We start from the raw sequence: 18,959 nt of genomic DNA, 5'->3' as shown, positions 1-18,959 counted from the left end.
AGGAAGCTGCACAGATATGGGCGGAAGCTCTCTCCCATTTGATGTACCTCAGGGCCACCTACTTGCCGGGAGTGGACAATGTGTTGGCAGACAAGCTGAGTTGCATCTTTCAACCTCACGAGTGGTCTCTCAACCCCTCAGTAGCGAACACCATCTTCCAACAATGGGGATATCCTCAGATAGATCTCTGCATCTCCTCAAAACCGCAAAGTAGATAACTTCTGCTCTCTCATTCGCAGCAAACACTATCACCCACGAGACGCGTTCTCCCTATCATGGGCAACCGGTCTCCTATATGCTTTCCCTCCACTTCCACTTCTCTCGAAGACTCTCATGAAGTTACGTCAGGACAAGGGAACCATGATCCTGATAGGACCCCACTGGCCACGCCAAGTGTGGTTTCCAATACTTCAGGATCTCTCCATTCGCAGGCACATTCCTTTGGGAAAGGACCCGCTTCTGATCACTCAAAACGACGGGTGCCTCAGTCGTCCCAACCTTCACGCCTTGTCCCTGACGGCATGGATGTTGAAAGGTTAATCCTTCAGCCACTTAACCTTTCTGAACCAGTTTCTCGTGTCTTGATTGCTTCACAGAAGCCTTCCACGAGAAAATCTTACTCTTACAAATGGAGCAGGTTTACATCATGGTGCTCTTCTCAGTCCCTTGACCCCTTTACCTGTCCAATCTTGAAGTTTTTGGACTATCTCTGGCATTTATCAGTCAGGTCTAAAAACTTCTTCCATCAGAATGCATGTCAGTGCGGTAGCCGCCTTCCATAAAGGTGTCGGGGGTGTTCCCATATCAGTACAACCCCTTGTAACACGTTTTCTGAAGGGCTTACTTTACCTCAAGCCTCCACTGTGTCCCCTGCCCCCTTCTTGGGACCTCAATCTGGTTTTGGGTCGGCTCATGAAGCCACCATTCGAGCCTCTTCAATCCCGTGACCTTGGCTATCTCACATGGAAAGTGATTTTCCTTCTGGCAATCACTTCAGCTCGCAGAGTTAGTGAATTACAGGCTCTAGTTACCTATCCGCCTTACACTAAACTTTTGCAGGACCGGGCAGTACTCCGCATCACCCTAAATTCTTGCCTAAAGTAGTTTCGGACTTTCATATTAATCAATCCATTATACTATCTACCTTTTTTCCCCAGGCCCCATTCCAATCCAGGAGAACAGGCTCTGCATACCCTTGACTGTAAACAGGCTCTAGCGTTCTACCTAGACCGTACAGCTGCCCACAGGGAAAGCACTCAATTGCTCGTCTCTTTCCATCCTAACAAGTTAGAGCAGCCTGTGGGTAAGCAGACTTTCTCCTCCTGGTTGGCGGACTGCATATCCTTTTGCTATCAGGAAGCGGGCATTCCATTTCAAGACCGTGTTAAAGCACACTCTGTGAGGGCCATGGCGACTTCAGTAGCACACCTACGATTGGTGCTGCTTCGTGACATTTGCAGGGATGCCACCTGGAGTTCTCTTCACACTTTTGCAGCCCCACTATTGCTTGGACAAGGCCGGAAGACAAGATTCCATCTTCAGCCAGTCTGTCCTTCGTAACCTATTTCCAACGTGACGTACCAACACCCTTCCGCTTGCCCGAAGCAGTTCAGGATGCCCTCGGCCAAAACCACCCCAGTCCTAGTGCCTTGCATACCTGGGTACATTTGGTGCATTCTCGGACATCCTGAGCTCGGTACTCACCCATATGTGAGGACTACCATCCTGCTTGTTCTGTGAGACAGCAAATATTGCTTACCTGTAACAGGTGTTCTCACAGGACAGCAGGATGGTAGTCCTCACAAAACCCGCCCACCGCCCCGCGGTGTTGGGTTTGTAATGTTTTCTTATTTTATTTTTTCGGCACTGCCTGTAGCTTTTAAACAAGACTGAAGGGGGACCCCAGCTGGCTGCAGGGTTAGTGCCATGCTGGGCATGCCCAGTAGGGGCCAGTCAAAGTTCTGGAAACTTTGACAAAAGTGTTCTGTGATTGGGCTCCATCCTGTGATGTCACCCATATGTGAGGACTAACATCCTACTGTCCTGTGAGAACACCTGTTACAGGTAAGCAACATTTGCTTTCCCTCAGGTTGCGTCCTTGGTTACTCGGGCCACCTGGTCTTAGGTGGGCCTCGTGGGATCTCCTGGAGAGGAAGTGCAGAGGAGTGCCCACCCCGAACAAGGGTGCATGGTCGAGGTCCAAACCAGAATGTCTAGTGGTCACAGGAGGCCAGAACAGAGTCTGAATGGAAAGTGAGGATTAAGGCCAGAGTAGTAGTTCATAATGGTCAGCCGAAGCAGGGGCCAGTACCTGTAATCAATCCGGAAGTAGTCAGTGTTCAAGCAGAGGTTGGTTCCAGGCAGCGGTCAAGAGTAGTCAGAGAACAGGCAGAGGTCAGGTCCAGGCAGCAATCAAGAATAGACAGGAGCAAGCAATGGTCCGTACCGTGAGATCAGTCCAGAGGGTACTACCAGGGATGGATAGATGCTGGAACAGGAAACACTGGAAGGGAAACTAGACACACCAGAGTGTATGACCCGATTGCCAAGGCAATGAGCTAGGGATTGAGCTGTAGTTTAAATACCCTGCTCAAGTGACATCAGACTTGGGTGCTGCCCGAGGTTTTCCTGCGCTTGGCCCTTTAACTTGGGAAGAGCTCCGCGCGCATGCCAGGGGGCGGGTCCAATGCAGAGGAGGATGCTGAGCCCCGGTGCGAGGACAACTGCGACGAGGAAGCCGTGAAGGAGCCGGGTATGCCCGTGGAAGCCGCGGCCAAGCAGCGCAGGGATTCAGTATGGAGTTGGTGGACTGTCGGGCCAGGTGAGCAGGCCCGGCTGCGGAGCGGATGCTGCTGGAAAGCACAGTATGGCTTCCTTCAAGAAAGAATTTTATATAAAATTGTTGTTGTATTATCCTCAGCTTTTTTAGGATGTGGCACTGCAAGATTTATATTTGCAAATAAGTTTTATTTTTGTCTAGTCTTTTTTTTTTTTTATTTGTTTTCTGTTATGTTGTTATTTTTTAGCTGTGACAGTAGTAAACTGGCTGAATTAGTTCTAGATATCACATATATTCTGGCAGTGTCATAAAAAAAACCCAAAACAGAACTCTTCCTCCATGTGTGCTGGATGAGAGGATATACTCATAGGTTCTGGACTGGTATAGTGAAGTTAAGGAAAGGAAATTAACAGGTAAGACATAATTTCTCCTTGGAGAAAGTTCTTTTTCAGTCAACTCGCAATTAAGCTCTGCATTAATTACTGGAGGATGTGGTTAGGATAGTTAGTGTAGATGGGTTGAAAAAAAAAAGTTTGGACAAATTCCATGAGAAGAAGTCGGCTTAAGAAATAGCCATTATTTATCGCTGCATGATAACAGCAAGGGATCTGTTTACTGTTTGGGATCTTGCCAGGTACTTGTGACCTGGATTGGCCACTGTCGAAAATAGGATACTGGACTTGATGTACCCTCGGTCTGATCCAGTATGGCAAGTTCTTATGTTCTCATCCTTTTTATATTTTCTTGAGAAAGTCCTTGCCTTTCCAAGTATGAGTTTCTTAATGCTAAAAATGCCCTCAGTATCAGCAGTTTGTCATGCTGTCAATTACATAGAAAGATATGTACACATGTATTGTACAGATGGAGGTATTCAGCTACTATATAACTGAGGAAGTTTGCTGGATAAATATATCCAGCAAACTGAATCGGGTTATACAGCAACTGAATACACTCAACTATCTAAAAGTTTCCCGGATAAATTTATTTGGCTAACTTTGGACCTGTTCAATATTAGATCTAACTTATCTGGCTAACTTAGGAGCCTATTTACTGAAGATTTCTCCCATTCTGTGTTGGTTTATTCATTTTCTTGATTAATTGCATCTTATTTCATTTGTAAGACATAGCGATGTAGAATTATAAAAAAATTATGCTTACAACTAAAATATATCATAATAAAACAAGAGAGCTTAAATGTACATTAATGTGAAAAAGAAATATGCAATAACAGTTCATAATGACAACATTGATAACTAAAATATATCATGAGAAAAAAAAAGGAAAATGCATACAAATAAATAGGAAAAAATGTATGTCTGTGGGAAAAGTGCCCTTAGCTAGCTAAGGCTGAATATCGATAGCCGGATAAGTAACCACTCCCTGAAATAAGAACATAAGAACATACCATACTGGGTCAGACCAACGGTCCAACACGCTCAGCATCCTGTTTCCAACAGTGGCCAATCCAGGCCATAAGAACCTGGCAAGTACCCAAAAACTAAGTCTATTCCATGTTACCATTGCTAATGGCAGTGGCTATTCTCTAAGTGAACTTAATAGCAGGTAATGGACTTCTCCTCCAAGAACTTATTCAATCCTTTTTTAAACACAGCTATACTAACTGCACTAACCACATCCTCTGGCAACAAATTCCAGAGTTTAATTGTGCGCTGAGTGAAGAAGAACTTTCTCCAATTAGTTTTAAATGTGCCACATGCTAACTTCATGAAGTGCCCCCTAGTCTTTCTATTATCTGAAAGACTAAATAACCGATTCACATCTACCCGTTCTAGACCTCTCTTGATGTTAAACACCTCAATCATATTCCCCCCACAGCGGTCTCTTCTCCAAGCTGAAAAGTCCTAACCTCTTTAGTCTTTCCTCATAGGGGAACTGTTCCATTCCCCTTATTTTGGTCACCCTTCTCTGTACCTTCTCCATCGCAATTATATCTTTTTTGAGATGCCTCCATCTTGACCACTGCCTAGCCGGTTAACCATTTAGTTGGTTAATTATTGGGCTAAATGGCAGCTGCTGAACGCTGACCAATATTCAAAGAGTATTACTTAGTCAGATAAATCTGAACTTATCTGGCTAAGTGATGTTGACTTTCTGGTAACAGATACAAAAAGGGGTTGAATTAGAACAAGCTGAAATTTGTCAGCAGTACTGTCAGTCATTGACTTGCATAAATTGAAATTAATTCCCCCTCTGCCAACTGTGGGACACCAGTAGTTGCAGACTTCCAAAACACATCCAGGTCTTTGTGAATGATTGGCCATTCATGCAGGTGCAAGAACCTTTGTATAGAGATGAAATTTTTCTATAGGGGCATCACTCCATCTATGAATTTTATCAAAATCATCTTTGGTTTGATAAGGATTTAAGAGATCTTTGAGGGATGAAACATTCTGACTGCTTTTTCTGAACATTCCAATTTTCTCCCCTCCCCCACTTGCTCACTCCTGGACAGAAAGAAGGGAGTGAGTGGAACTGTTTGGGATCTTGCCAGGTACTTGTGACCTGGATTGGCCACTGTTGGAAATAGGATACTGGACTTGATGAACCCTCGGTCTGATCCAGTATGGCAAGTTCTTATGTTCTCATCCTTTTTATATTTTCTTGAGAAAGTCCTTGCCTTTCCAAGTATGTATGCGAGGGAAGATGGTGCTGGAGCAGAGAGAAAGAGAGAGAGAGAACGGAGACTGAAGGCAGGCAGGCACCCTGCTTTTTTTTTTCAAAAGATTGAATTAAGAGGTGTGAAAGTATTTAAGAATGTTGATTCTGTGGCAGATAGAAAATTATGTGGCAACATGTTAATTATGCTGTTCCATTACCTTCTACTCCACCAGTCCCGAACCTATGGGTTTATCATCCCATCCAGCCAAATGGAGGCACTAATAAAAACAAAAATAAAAAAGCTCCCATCCAATGACTGGAAGCAGAGAACACTGGCTGAGTTGGTTCTAATCTGCACTTATTTTCTACTGATGTCATTAAAAAAAAAATTTAGAACTCTGCCTCCATTTGACTGGTGTAGCAGAAGTAAAGAGAAGGAAATTAACAGGTAAGACAAAATGTCTCCTGTCTCTTGCAGGTATACAATTGTGGGAGGCTAGGGGCACTGCTTATAAGTAGGACATTAGCCTATGAACTCCAGATCGTACAATATCTGTACAATTTGCTTCAGAAAGCAAAAGAAGAATTTACCCATAGAATGCCACAAAAATAGTACTTCTCATCTAACATTGAGGAATGTGCAAAACATTTGATAAAGTCAGCTTATTATGATTTTGATACAACCTCAAGATCTTCAGCATTAGCTATAGGGACAAGAAGAATACCTTGGCTTAGAGAAGATTTTCATGAGAAGTTAGCCAATGCCCCTTGCTTTGGTGACATTCTTTTTGGAGATAAAGTGAAAGAGAGAGTGAATGCTTTAAAAGTGCACTGTTCTACCTTGCAAGTTTAGATAGTAGCTACTTCAGTTCAGCAGTTTTATCAAAGGAGATATCAGTCTTCCTTATGGAAGACATTTTTATTACCTTTGTTGACCATATCAACCTTAATACCAAAGGCAAAGTCCCAAACATCTGAAATCTCAACACCAACAACTGCATTCAAGATCTTGAACAAGAGATAGAAGCCAGCTAAAAGTTATTCGGTAAAGTATGAAAAACTAACTTGTAGTTTTTGTCTTTGCTTGCCTCCACCTCCCTCATGAATCTTCCAGTCAGTCTTCACAATTGTTTGTAGCTTTCAATCCAGTCAAATAGGATTGTTCAGTTACAAAGAGAACTCTACTTGGATATCTGATAACAGTAAGCGTTCTAATTAGGATACCATCTCCAAAGTAAAGTAAGAGTCCATAAAGTCAGGGCTACAGCAGCTTCCTTAGGGCATCTTCATTCTGTATCCATAGAAGATATACATTCAAGGCTGCTACTTAGTCTTCCTTCCATATTGCTATTGCTCATAACTGTCTAGGTTAGAAAATACTTTGCCTCAAGGCAACAGTTTTGGACAGCTCTAAACCTGCCCCGCATATTGGAGGGTGCGGGATATAAATTCTGTTAAAGAGCTTATTAATTCTTTCAACCATTTCTTTCTCCTCACAAACCTCTTCAAAATGCGCATTGTATGTTATTCACTAATATTTATTAGTTTAAAAAAATTATATACCACCTATCTAATTTCTAGATGGTTTACAAAAAACATTCATAATAATTATATGGATTATAATCAGCCATATATCCCCAAAAATTAAACAGATAATAAAAATTAGAACATAACATCATAAATAGTAGAAACATATAAAAATAAAAACACAAAATCATAAGATTATAAAGTACAAATAGTATAATAAAAAAACAATATAAGGTAGCATAAAATGTATAAAAGGAAAAAAAAAATAGAATCAAAAGGAACTCTTGATTACCATTTTGCTAACAGCCCCTTCTTCTTTAATTACCTTTTCAACTTTTTTTTTACTGCATAATAGCCAATATGTAGGAATACAGCTTTACAAAAAATTAACACATTCATTGAACTGTTAAGACCCCTAGGGATAAACCGAAAGATGAACATTAAACACAGAATCTTCAGTTATGTGTTTAGTTAAATAAAAATGTATTGACCAACTTTTCTAAACTTTAAAAGAGAAGTCTCCTTAACTTCAGCAGGCAAGGTGTTCCAAAGCAGAGGGCATTGAACCATGATCAACCCATTCATGTGATTTGTTGAGTCTTATATTATAAGTCTGAAGGAAGGGGCATCTAATAGCAGTTGAGAAGAGGACCTTAGTGGCCCGTAGGCTTGTATAATTTTAAAGCTGAGTTAAAAGTTGGAATCACAAGCCCATTAAGATCTTTAAAGACAAAGATCAAAAGCCTGAACTTGATTCCCCAAATCATTGGTAACCAGTGGTATTATATCAATATTGGCGAAATATGTTGACAGAGGTATCCCAGAAATAATTCTTGCTGTAGGATTTTGCACATATTGAAGGGCTCGTAGGATTGTCTGTGGTAAGCCAAGAAATAATAAATTACAGTAGTCCAAAGGTGACATGATTAAAGAATGGACTATGGTTTTTAGGTAATTTTTCTCATAAGGACGAATTTTGTGTAACATGAAGTTTGTAATAAGCATTGCATACGAGCTGATTAATATTAGCAAATCTTTTCATATAAAGCTCAGCTTGGGAATCCCCACTTGTGTGGCTGATTACTGTCATGCTTGTCCATAGAGAAAGCAAGGTTCTTACCTGTAACAGGTGTTCTCCCTAGACAGCAGGAAACATAAGCCTCAAAATTCCAGCCTCCTCCCCTTAGAATTAAAGGTCAGCTTGCTATAAAGATTGAAGACTAGTATGACAGCAGATATGCTGTAGGTATGGCACCCGCTCAGAGAGGCTTATCTGTCTCAGCATTTTTGGATGGCATCTCCCTTTGAATAGATGATTTATCCTGTCTACCGAGAATACCAGTTAAAGGTAAGCCATTTTGCTTTTTTAATATGTGTACTGATATACATAGTTGTATACTTTGTACATATTTCTATAGCCTATTAAAATAAAACTCACTGCTATAGAAATAGAACACACAAACATGTGTTTAAGCACTGGTAGGCCTATGGAGCAATTTTGAATACTAGGGAGTCACAGCTGCAAGTAGATAAGTAAGCTGCAGCAAAAAGGCCTGTACATCAGTAAATAACATCTGCAGAGGGAAGGGAAAGGGATAATATAGACAAGAATACTTTAATAGCGGTCTTCTCCTGAAATAAAAAAATCTTGATAGATACGAAACATTTTCTTTAACCTGTGAAAATAACCAATGAGAGCACAGTGCCTTAAGAATAGCAGAATCCATTAGGGTATTCACTATACATCCTGTGAAAGTTCATTAATATGAAAATGTATGTAAATATGAATGTGTGACATGTTTTGTTTATAATTGATGACAGACATGCTCGGTATTAGTTGATCTTAGAATTGTTCTCTTTTGTTGTTTTGTTTTGCATTGTATAGGTCATCTACACATGTTTGATATGTTCATTGTGGAAAAGTGGCCAATAGTGCAGGCCTTTGCATTGGAGGGCATTGGTGGAGGAGGTTTCTTCACCATGAAACATGAGGTTGGTGAAATATGACATCTGTTTATATTCTCTGTATTGTAGCTTAAATAAATAAGTGTGGTGATTTCTCTTATTTATAACTAGTGGTAAAAGCCCACCCAAGGACAGGGAAATACTCTGAAGTGTAAGAAGCGTATTATTGAGATGTGTAGTAGAGAGTGCATGTTGAGCTCAAGTGTCCTGTGTAGTAGTAGAGAGTGGATTAACTATTTAGTGAGAGAGAGAAAGAGATGGAACTGGAGAATCAGCCATATAGAGGAGCTGAGTTCAATTTCCCTAAGTGGTAGTAGGGAGTGGATTGGACAACACAGAGGGAAAGGGGCAGAGCTCAATTCCCATACAAAGAAAGAGAGAAGCTGGAGAGTACAGAGGAGAGTAGTAGAGCTCAATTTGCTTATCTGTTATACAAGTGCTGGGCAACTTTCCTCTTTATTATAGTTAAGTTCTTCTAAGAGCACTAGATGGTGGTTACTTTTTTTAAAATATGTTTATGGAAATCTTGAGTCAAAATTGAAATTGTTTATAATTGATTACTCCGAGGACAAGCAGAATGGCAGTTCTTACACATATCTGCAGGGTCAATTTAGTCTTTTACCCAGGAGCCCATTGGTAATGGTTCTTGCCTCTTTATTTTTTAATGAAGTTTATGTATAATTTTTTCTTTAGCACAGGATTTTCCATCAAAGGGTCCTGCTATCTCATTCTTCTACCTCTTTCACCTTGGCATTGACTCATAGTTCCTCTAGGTAAGGCATTTTGGCGCTTTTTTGAGTTTTCTTTTGCTGTGTTCCCTCTGCAGCGGTGTGGCCTTCTGTCCTTGCCAGCCATCGACCCACCTGACATGTCTAGTAAGTTCCAGCTGTGCCTTCAATGCAGCGGAACCATGTCTATCATAGATCCCGATGATATGTCCTGCTTTGGGGTCATTGCATAATGTCTGCAGGTGCCATAAATATGCAGAAATGATTCTTAAAGGATGACAGTCCTGATTGGAACTCATGGATAGACTCTTCAGGCACCAGAAGACATGATCTAACGGCATCGGAGGCATCAACATCAAAAGACCCCTAGAGCTGCACTGATGGCACCAGTTTCCTTGACGTCAGTGTCCAGTAGGGAACCTGGAGACAGGCAATCTGCCAACTTCCCTGAGGTGTTGAAGTTCCTTGGGGTCCAGGCCCAAACACCCAGCTGCACAAGTCTGAGACCCACTGGCTGAGGACAGAGCACCACGAGAGCCCTATCCTGCAGACTGCAGTGGTTTGGGTTCTCCGTATTTGTGGGAGGTTCGACTATGCGAACATCTGAGGAGGAGATTTCTACAGGTCCTCCCCTCTTATCTCTCTCTCCTCTGCTAGACAGATGGAAATCCCCACTGAGGACCTCTCCTTTTCTGGTTTTATGAGTCATTCATAAAGTTTATGGAAGTCATTCAATTCACATTGAAGCGAGTGGAAGAGTAGAAGAGTCCAAGACCTCCTCCAGTTCATGAAGCCCCCTAAGGAGATGATGGTCATCCCAGTTCATGAAATCCTTCATGAGGTACAGAAGAGGGTGTAGGAAAACCTCCTCTGTGGCTCCTATAAATAGGAAGGTGGATGCAATATATCTTATTCAAACGGTTCCTAGATTCAACAAATAGCAGCTACCACTCCAATCTGTAGTTGTCAAATCCACTCTAAAAAAGGCCAAGAGATCTAGAACCCACTTCTCTGTGCCCCCAGGGAGATATTCTGGAACTATGGATCTATTGGAAAAAAGGTGTTTCCATGTGTTATGCTCATTTCCCTTATAGCATCCTATTAGCTCTTTGTGTCAGTACATGTGGGACATTCTGATGCAAGTGCAGGAGTTGGCCAAGCACTTCCTCAAAAACAGCAAGATGTTCTCCAGTCACTGGTTGACAAAGGGTTGGAGTGCTAAAAACACATGGTCCATTTGACTTACCCTGTTTTCAAAATGGCATCAAGAGTCTCTGCTGTGGGGATAGGGGTGCACAGAAGACTCGCCTGCCTGTGAGCCTTGGATCTCCATTTGGAGGTGCAAGATTAGCTGATATGCTGTGTACAGGAGAGAATCTTGTCAAACAAAAAGTCAAGAATGCAGTAGCACAGATATGACATCATTGTGCAATGCTCCAGCAGCTGTCCGCTGCCACTCCAGACCTGATCTCCTCCTCCAGGGGCTGTTTGAGGCCAGGATAGAGGGAACATTTCTTCTACCCAAGGACGTGTTAACCTCCACCCTCTCTTGTCCCGCTCACTGCAGGCCCCTTGCTGAGGCAGCAGAGGGTGCCAGACCTCTAGTCTGCCACCCAGTCAACACAGGGAATGGTGTTTTGACTCGATCTCAGAGAACATAACCAGGATCCCGGTACCTATGCCAGAGGATCTTCCGGTTAGGGAGAAGCTGCAGTTCTAGCTAAATCAGTGGCCCAGAATAACCTTTGTGTGAATCCTCAGCATCATCAAAAAAGGTTACAAATTAAACCTATTGGATGTCCTCCCAAATTGGCCCCCCAGATCCGTCTTAAGGGATCCGTTGCATCAAGAAGTTCTTGTAAAGGAGCTTTCTTGCCTGTTTCACCAGGCCAAAGAGAGTGTGGATTCTACTCCCAGATATTTCCTGATTCCAAAGAAAATGGGGGACTCCATCCCATTCTATACCTAAGGGCTTTCTACAGTTTCATTAAAAGAGAGAAGATCACAATGGTTTCTATGGGCACCTTAATCCCATTTTTTCAGAAAGGAGACTGAGAGAGCAAATACAATCTTAGAGATGCCTATACTCACATTGAGATTTTCCCTGGACACAGGAAATATCTCTGATTCATAGTAGGAAACTGCTACCTTCAGTATTGTGTTCTGCCATTTGGGCTAACATCTGCCCCATGTGTCTTCAGGCTATGGCTGGCAGTGGTAGTGGCGCACTTGCGCAAACTTGGATGTGCACATGTTTCCTGATCTGGATGACTGACTGATCAAGACCCCATCTTGGGCAGATGCCAAGGAATCTCTGTGCATGACCATTAGGGCATTGAAGTTACTAGGGTTCATTATCAATTACCCCAAGTCTCATCTTGGCCTGTTACGTCAGTTGGAGTTTATCTGGAGCTCTGCTATATGAATCAGGTGAAAACCTGCCTTTTGCAACAGAAGCTGTGGTGGTAGAAATCCAAATGAGTCAGCAGACATCAGCTTCCCACATGTTGAGGCTGATAGGCCTTATGGCATCAATGCTGCATATAACTTCCATGGCTCGTCTTTACATGAGAGAAGCTCAGTGGACCTTGAGATCTCGGTGGTTGCAGGCCACTTAAGATTTACAGGATAACATCCAGATCACTTATCTGCTTGGGCACGCTCCCTGTCCTAGTGGCACTCTGTTTTGGGGAGCTCATGTAGATGGACTCTGCACCCAGGGCAAATGGTTTGCCCAAGAAATGATACATCAGATGAACTCCCTAGAGCTCCAGGAGATTTGGTTTACTGTATGGACTTTTAGAGATTGGTTGTCCCATAATAATAATCTTGTCCAAATGGACAACCAAGTGGTGATTTATTATTTGAATAAACAGGAAGGTACAGGCTCGTGCCTTCTGTGTCGGGACACTGTCCAGTTGTGGAGCTGGGCCATCTCGGGATGGTTCTCAGAGCCACTTATTTGGCTGGAGTGGAGAATGTGCTTGGGGAAAGGTCAGTCCTTGTGACCGCACAAATGATCCCTGAACTAGGGAAGTAATGAACCAGGTCTTCCGCCGCTGAGGAACATCAGTGGTGGATCTGTTTGCATCTCCTTGGAACAGGAAGTTCCTACTCTTCCATTCCAGGCAGAGGGTACATGTCAAACTCGCCTTGGATGCTTTTGCCTTGCATCAAGGCAAGGGTCTTCTATACATCCTCCAATACTGCTAGTGGTGAAAGTTTTGTTGAAGCTCAAATAGGACAAATAGACTATGATTTTCATAGCCCCTTTTTGGCCGAGGCAAGTCTGGTTCCTGCATCTGTGGGAGATGGCTGAGAACAAGTCTGGTTGCTGCTTCTGCAGGGAATCCAATTAGGCTGGGGAATTCCCCAGATCTCATCACTCAGTTTCAAAGCAGGTTGTGTCATCTCTATCTCAAGTCCCTGTTGCTTACCCCTTGGATTTTGAGAGGTTGATTTTGCAATTCCTTTATTTGTCTGAAAATGTGTCTTGAGTTCTTTTAGCTTCAAGAAAGGATTCTACTAGAAAGTCCTATGTATTTAAGTGGAAGAGGTTTGACATATGCTGTGAACAAAAGATCCTAGATCCTTTCTCTTGTTCCACACAAAAACTGCTTGATTACCTTCTGCGTCTGTCTTAAGACCCATTTGATTAGGGTCCACCTTAATGCGATTGGCATATACCACTGCCATGTTGAAGGCAAACCCATCTCTGTATAGCCCTGTGGGAATGCTTGGTGATTTCCCCAGGCCTGGAGACAAAACTAGTCTGATTCCAGCCTTTCTTAAAACACTTAATCTTCATTATCACTTCACCATACACAACAATAGACTGTTTTCCCTTCAGAAAAGTGTAAATTACTTACAGTTCAGCTTCATCTCAGCTCAGTGTTTGGATAGTGTTACGTTATAGGAACTGCCTTCCTCCTGTAGACCTGGGCCTAATTTGGTTATCCCCACCTGGATCCCAGTTCTTATTCCCCAGTCTCTGGTTATGCCCTCTGAACCCTACCTGCCCCACGGGATCCCATCCATAGAGCCTACTCTCCTTAAGGAATTTAAGGTGGACCAGGTGCCTAGCCTGGTCCTGCACAAGTAAAAAGGGGTACACTAGGGGCACTACCTCGTAAGCCCTTAGTTGTATGTTTCATGTGGGTCTGCTTCATGTGAAGCCCCCATCAGACCTCCTGCTCTTTCCTGGGATCTCAACCTGCTTTTGTCCAGCTGATGAAAGCTCCCTTTGAGCCACTGAATTCATGTAATCTAAAGTACCTGAGCTGGAGAGGTGGCAGTCACTTTAGCACGCAGGGTCAATGAGCTTCAGTCTCTAGTAATTTATCTACCTTATACAAAGTTTTATCATGATAGGGTGGTCCTGCATGGCTATCTAAGTTCTTGTCTAAGGTAGTGTTGGAATTCCATTTTAACCAGTAAATTGTCCTTCCATTGTTTTCTTCGTGACCATAGGTTCATCAAGATGAACAACCACTGCAGAGTTTGGCCTGCAAGAGAGCCTTGACCTTCTACCTGGAGTGGACTGAAGTCTATAGAATGTCTACCCACCTTGTTTTTTTATACAAATAAGCTATGAATCGCTGTTGCCATACATAATATATCTAATTAGCTAGCAGATTGCATCTCCTTCTGTTAGGCCCAGGTGAGGTTGAATTTGGTAAAGGCTCATTCTGTCTGAGCCATGACACTATTGGTGGCTCACCTGTGATCAGTATCCAAGGAAGAGAGAGGCAAAACTGCAATGTGGATTCTCCCCACTCATTCACATCTCATTACTATCTGGATAAGGATGGCTGCAGCAACAGAAGATTTGGCCAAGCTTTCATTCAGAATTTGTTTGAAGTGTAGACTTTAACTCTTTCTTCCTTCCTAGGGCCTATTGTCTTTGTTCTAGGCTGCCATCTCATAGGTTAAAAAAGTCTTATTGCCAATGAAAATGTTATGTCTGTGGGCACTGGTTTTGTTGTTTCCCCCTTTTTCATGGGGTGCAGCATATAACTAGGGATTCTCCAAATGTGAGGACTGCCATCCTGCTTGTCCTGGAGAAAGCAGAGTTGCTTACCTGTAGCAGGTGTTCTCTGAGGACAGTGGGATGTCAGTCTTCATGAAACCTGCCTGCCTCCCCATGAAGTTGATTTCTCCAATATTTTATTTCCTTCTTTACATACGAGGCTCAAGAGACCTCACGTAGACACTTTGTATAATGGCATGCCATGAATATGTCAAGTGAAGTTCATTCAAAGTTTTGGAAACCTTTGACAGTTTTTCCATGCCAGGCTCCATCGGATGATATCACCCATGTGTGAGGACTGACATCCTGCTGTCCTTGAAGAATACCTGTTACAGGTAAGCAACTCTACTTTATCTCACTTTGTGAAGTAAAAAAAATAAACAGAAAAGAATGTTATACCAGTGGTTCATGAATGTGCAGGTTAATGAGAAAGAAACTGAGTGGAATGATCATAGAAACTAGGCTTAAGTGTGTGGACTTTCTTTCATAGGTTTAGTTTATCAAGAGTAGAAGAAACTGTCATTATTTATTTATTGGCATTTCTTACCTGCCTCTGCAGTTCAGTCTGGGGCAGGGAACAAGAAAGCATACACAAAAATAAAATTAACAATAAAATGACTAAAACAAATACAATAACATTTCATGTACAAGATGGCAAAATTACTTCAGACTGAAAAGTCATTGGCATGCCTTTGAGAAAAAGTGAATTTTTAGTAGTTTCCTGAATTGTTTCATGTCATTAGCTAGCTGGAGAGATAAGGGTAAGTTGTTCCAAAATGTGGGGCCAAAGATGGAGCATTCATGTGTCAAAGCAAGCCTCGTAACTCTAGAAGGAATATTGAGAAGAAATTGATTAGAAGAGCAAAGTATGTGTACTGGGTTTTTTTTTATCTGTAGAGTATTTGTGGAATACATAGCTCCAGAAAGTAATATTCATATTGGAATCCTCTTGCCCCCCCAACATGCCCTGAAAATTTGCTGTCAGTAGAACAACAAATAGGAAAGTTATTACTAAGACTAAGTCAGAGTATTCACATAAACCTCCTTCCCTTTGGTAGGTAGGCAAAAAACATAAAAGCACAAACATCAAAGGGGAAAAAGAGCAAAAAAGGAGAAATAAGGTAAATTAAAAGGGAATTTTTTTTCTTTGGTTTTGACTAAATATTTTTAATCAGATTTTATGAGTTTTTAATTGTTGGATGTTCTATATAAGAACATAAGAAATGCCATACTGGGTCAGACCAAGGGTCCATCAAGCCCAGTATCCTGTTTCCAATAGTGGCCAATCTGTTAATCTGCTTTTTTGAAACATTTATTAGTATAGTTTTACAGTTATTTCTGTGTGGGGATTTATAGCAGCTTGGCTTGGTCTGTTTTCCTAATAGGAGATGTATTAGAGTTTAGGGCCTGGTCTAATATTTGTAGTGTTGCCTTTTCATAGATAGGGTTGTATTGTTTGCGTGTGGTCCATATTGCAGGTGTAACTTTGTACGGATTATCTGATGTGCATTATTGCACATCCTGGGACTATGTTAGGTACTTTATCCCAGGACAAGCAGGATGCTAGTCCTCACATATGGGTGATGTCACTGATGGAGCCCTATTGCAGGAAAACATCTGTCAAAGTTTCTAGAAACTTTTCACTGGCAGTGTGAGGCCACTGAGCATGCCCAGCATGCCATGATATTCTCTGCCACAGGGGTCTCACTCTAGTCTTCGTTTTTCCACGCTGCTGAAAGCATCGTGGTCATTGGAGCCCTCTGAGATTTATCTCAGTTCTCACTGAAAAGTCACTTTTTGAGAAATTTTCTCTCCCTCACGGGATCTCACTGTTTGTTTCTTTCTCACCGGCTGGTGAGATATTTTCAGTGTTTATAATTTTAAAACGCTCATAATTTTTTCTCTCATTCATCGATGGCTGTCAATAACACCATGGCCTCTGGTTTCAAAAAATGCCCGGCCTGTAATCGGACCATGTCGGTCACAGACCTGCACCTTGAATGTGTGGTCTGTTTAGGTGAAAACCACGATATTTCTTCCTGTCAGCAATGTCAGGAAATGACATCAAAAGGAAGAAAACTCGGGCAGGAAAAAATTCAACAACTTTTTTTCACCTGCAACTGATTCCTTCACCATTTACTTCAACAAAATCTTCACCGACAGGAATTACCAAGAAAATCCTGTTGAAGAAACGTCAACCGGACGTTTCTGGGGACAAAACCTCGCTAACACCATCAACGGTATCTGTGCGATAGGAGATTGAGGTAAGGCCTAAACATAAACATCGGCATCGTCATGCCTCAACATTGACATCAGCTCCCTCCCATGAGGAACCGAGCACGAAACGGTCCAAACACAAAGACACCCCGCCGCCACCTAGGCCTTCCACGCCGATGCCGGGTATAGTCCCAATGCCGGGGGAATCCCCGATGCCGCGGGCATCGATGCCACTCACAACTATACAGTCTATGCCGATGTCGATGCCTCCTCTTTTTTCGGAGTTTACATTGGTGCATACGACGTCATCGGTTCCAATCTCTGTGCCTCTTCTTACTTCTGCACCGTCACAGAAAAGTGGAACATCAACGGTACCCACTAAACAATCATCGACGACACAGATACCCTCTATGCCAAAGACTACCTCAATGGTGCCACTTCCTCCTGGGGCTCCTGTATCCTCAGAAGAAGCACTATATTCTCTCTTACAAAAGAGGTACCATGATTTATTGGACTCTTTGCCAACTAATCCACAAGAAGAGGACTCTTCTCCTGAAGACACTTTGCCAGGGCCTTCTGGTCTTATTCCTCCACCTAAAACTGCAGTACCACAACAAAAAACTCCAGACTATGATACATGGAGTGACACTGCCTCAGACACTTCCTCAGAAGCTTTTATGTCTGATCCATCACCACCACATCCTAGAAAACAGTCTCCTCCAGAAGGTCTTACTTTTACTACATTTGTGCAGGAGATGGCTGACTCTATCCCCTTTAAATTGGAATCAGAGCAGGATTCTAGACAACAGACCTTGGAGGTACTACAATTTGTTGTCCCTCCAAAGCAAGTGGTGGCTATTCCCATACAGGATGTTCTCCTACAGCTACAGCCTTTGGGAACATCCCTGTTCTGTTCCTACAGTAAATAAAAGGATGGACACCACTTACTTGGTGCAATCCACCCCTGGATATCAGAAATCACAACTACCCCACCATTCAGTAGTTGTTGAATCAGCACAAAAAAAGGTCTAAAAGGACTAGAGTCCACTCTACAAATCCTCCAGGAAAAGACCACAGGTTTTTGGATTCCCTGGGTCGTAAGGTCTTCCAGGGTGCAATGTTGAATTCTAGGATTTCATCCTATCAACTTTACATCACCCAATACCAATGAAACTTATGGAAACAAATTGAAGAATTTATTCCCTCTCTTCCAAATGAATATAAGGAGGCAGCACAAACCATCATCAATAAAGGCTTAGAAGCCGGAAAACACGAAGTCAGAGCTGTCTACGATGCCTTCGAGACGGCTTCAAGGGTGGCTGCGTCAGGCATCAGTGCCAGAAGGTGGGCTTGGCTCAAGGCCTCAGACCTTAGGCCAGAGGTCCAAGACAAATTAGTTGACCTCCCCTGCATAGGAGACAATTTATCCAAAGTGCAAGAAGCTTTGTCTCAGTTAAAGGAGCACACAGAAACATTGCGACAGCTATCCTCCCTCCCACAGGACCTCACTACGCATACTACCCATAGGCCTCCACGAAAAGACACAAGACGGCCTTTTTTTCATTAGAGAAGATATTACCCTCCTGCAACTAGACCCAGGTCCTCCAGAACCCAGCTAAGACCGCAACCACGTCAGCAGAGAACAGCTAGGCCCCAACCTGCTCCACAAACCGGTCCTGCTGTGGGCTTTTGAAAATTCACCCAGAGAACTCCGCCTATCCTCGAATCCTCATCCAGAACTCTCAGTAGGTGGAAGGTTATCCAAATTTTACAACAATTGGATACCAATAACATCAGACCAATGGGTTCTATCCATAATATCTCGAGGATACCAACTCCACTTCCTCTCAATTCCCACAGATTTTCCACCCACTCAAATTCATCTCAACGAAAATCACATGCTTCAGTTACAGGTAGAATTATCCACCCTTCTAAAAGCCAGGGCTGTAGAGCTGGTACCCCGGTCTCAGAAGGGCAGAGGATTCTATTCCCGGTATTTCCTCATTCCAAAGAAAACCGGAGGCCTTCGTCCTATTCTAGACCTCAGAAATCTCAACACATTTCTGAAAAAGGAAAAGTTCAGAATGGTTTCCCT

At 42.6% G+C, this 18,959-nt stretch overlaps 1 protein-coding gene across 1 annotated transcript in view; it reads left to right on the top strand.

Moving 5' to 3' along the window:
* Positions 1-18,959, top strand: part of C1H20orf194 (chromosome 1 C20orf194 homolog) — a 794,595-nt gene that overhangs the window by 141,375 nt on the left and 634,261 nt on the right. The window contains 1 exon segment of the mRNA XM_029594038.1: positions 8,811-8,917. Within this exon segment, the coding sequence (XP_029449898.1) occupies positions 8,811-8,917 (107 nt within the window).

Source organism: Rhinatrema bivittatum, chromosome 1 (assembly GCF_901001135.1).
Source record: "Rhinatrema bivittatum chromosome 1, aRhiBiv1.1, whole genome shotgun sequence".
Lineage (NCBI taxonomy): Eukaryota > Metazoa > Chordata > Amphibia > Gymnophiona > Rhinatrematidae > Rhinatrema > Rhinatrema bivittatum.
Note: the sequence above shows the minus strand (reverse complement) of the source record. Positions and strands in the feature narration are given on the sequence as shown.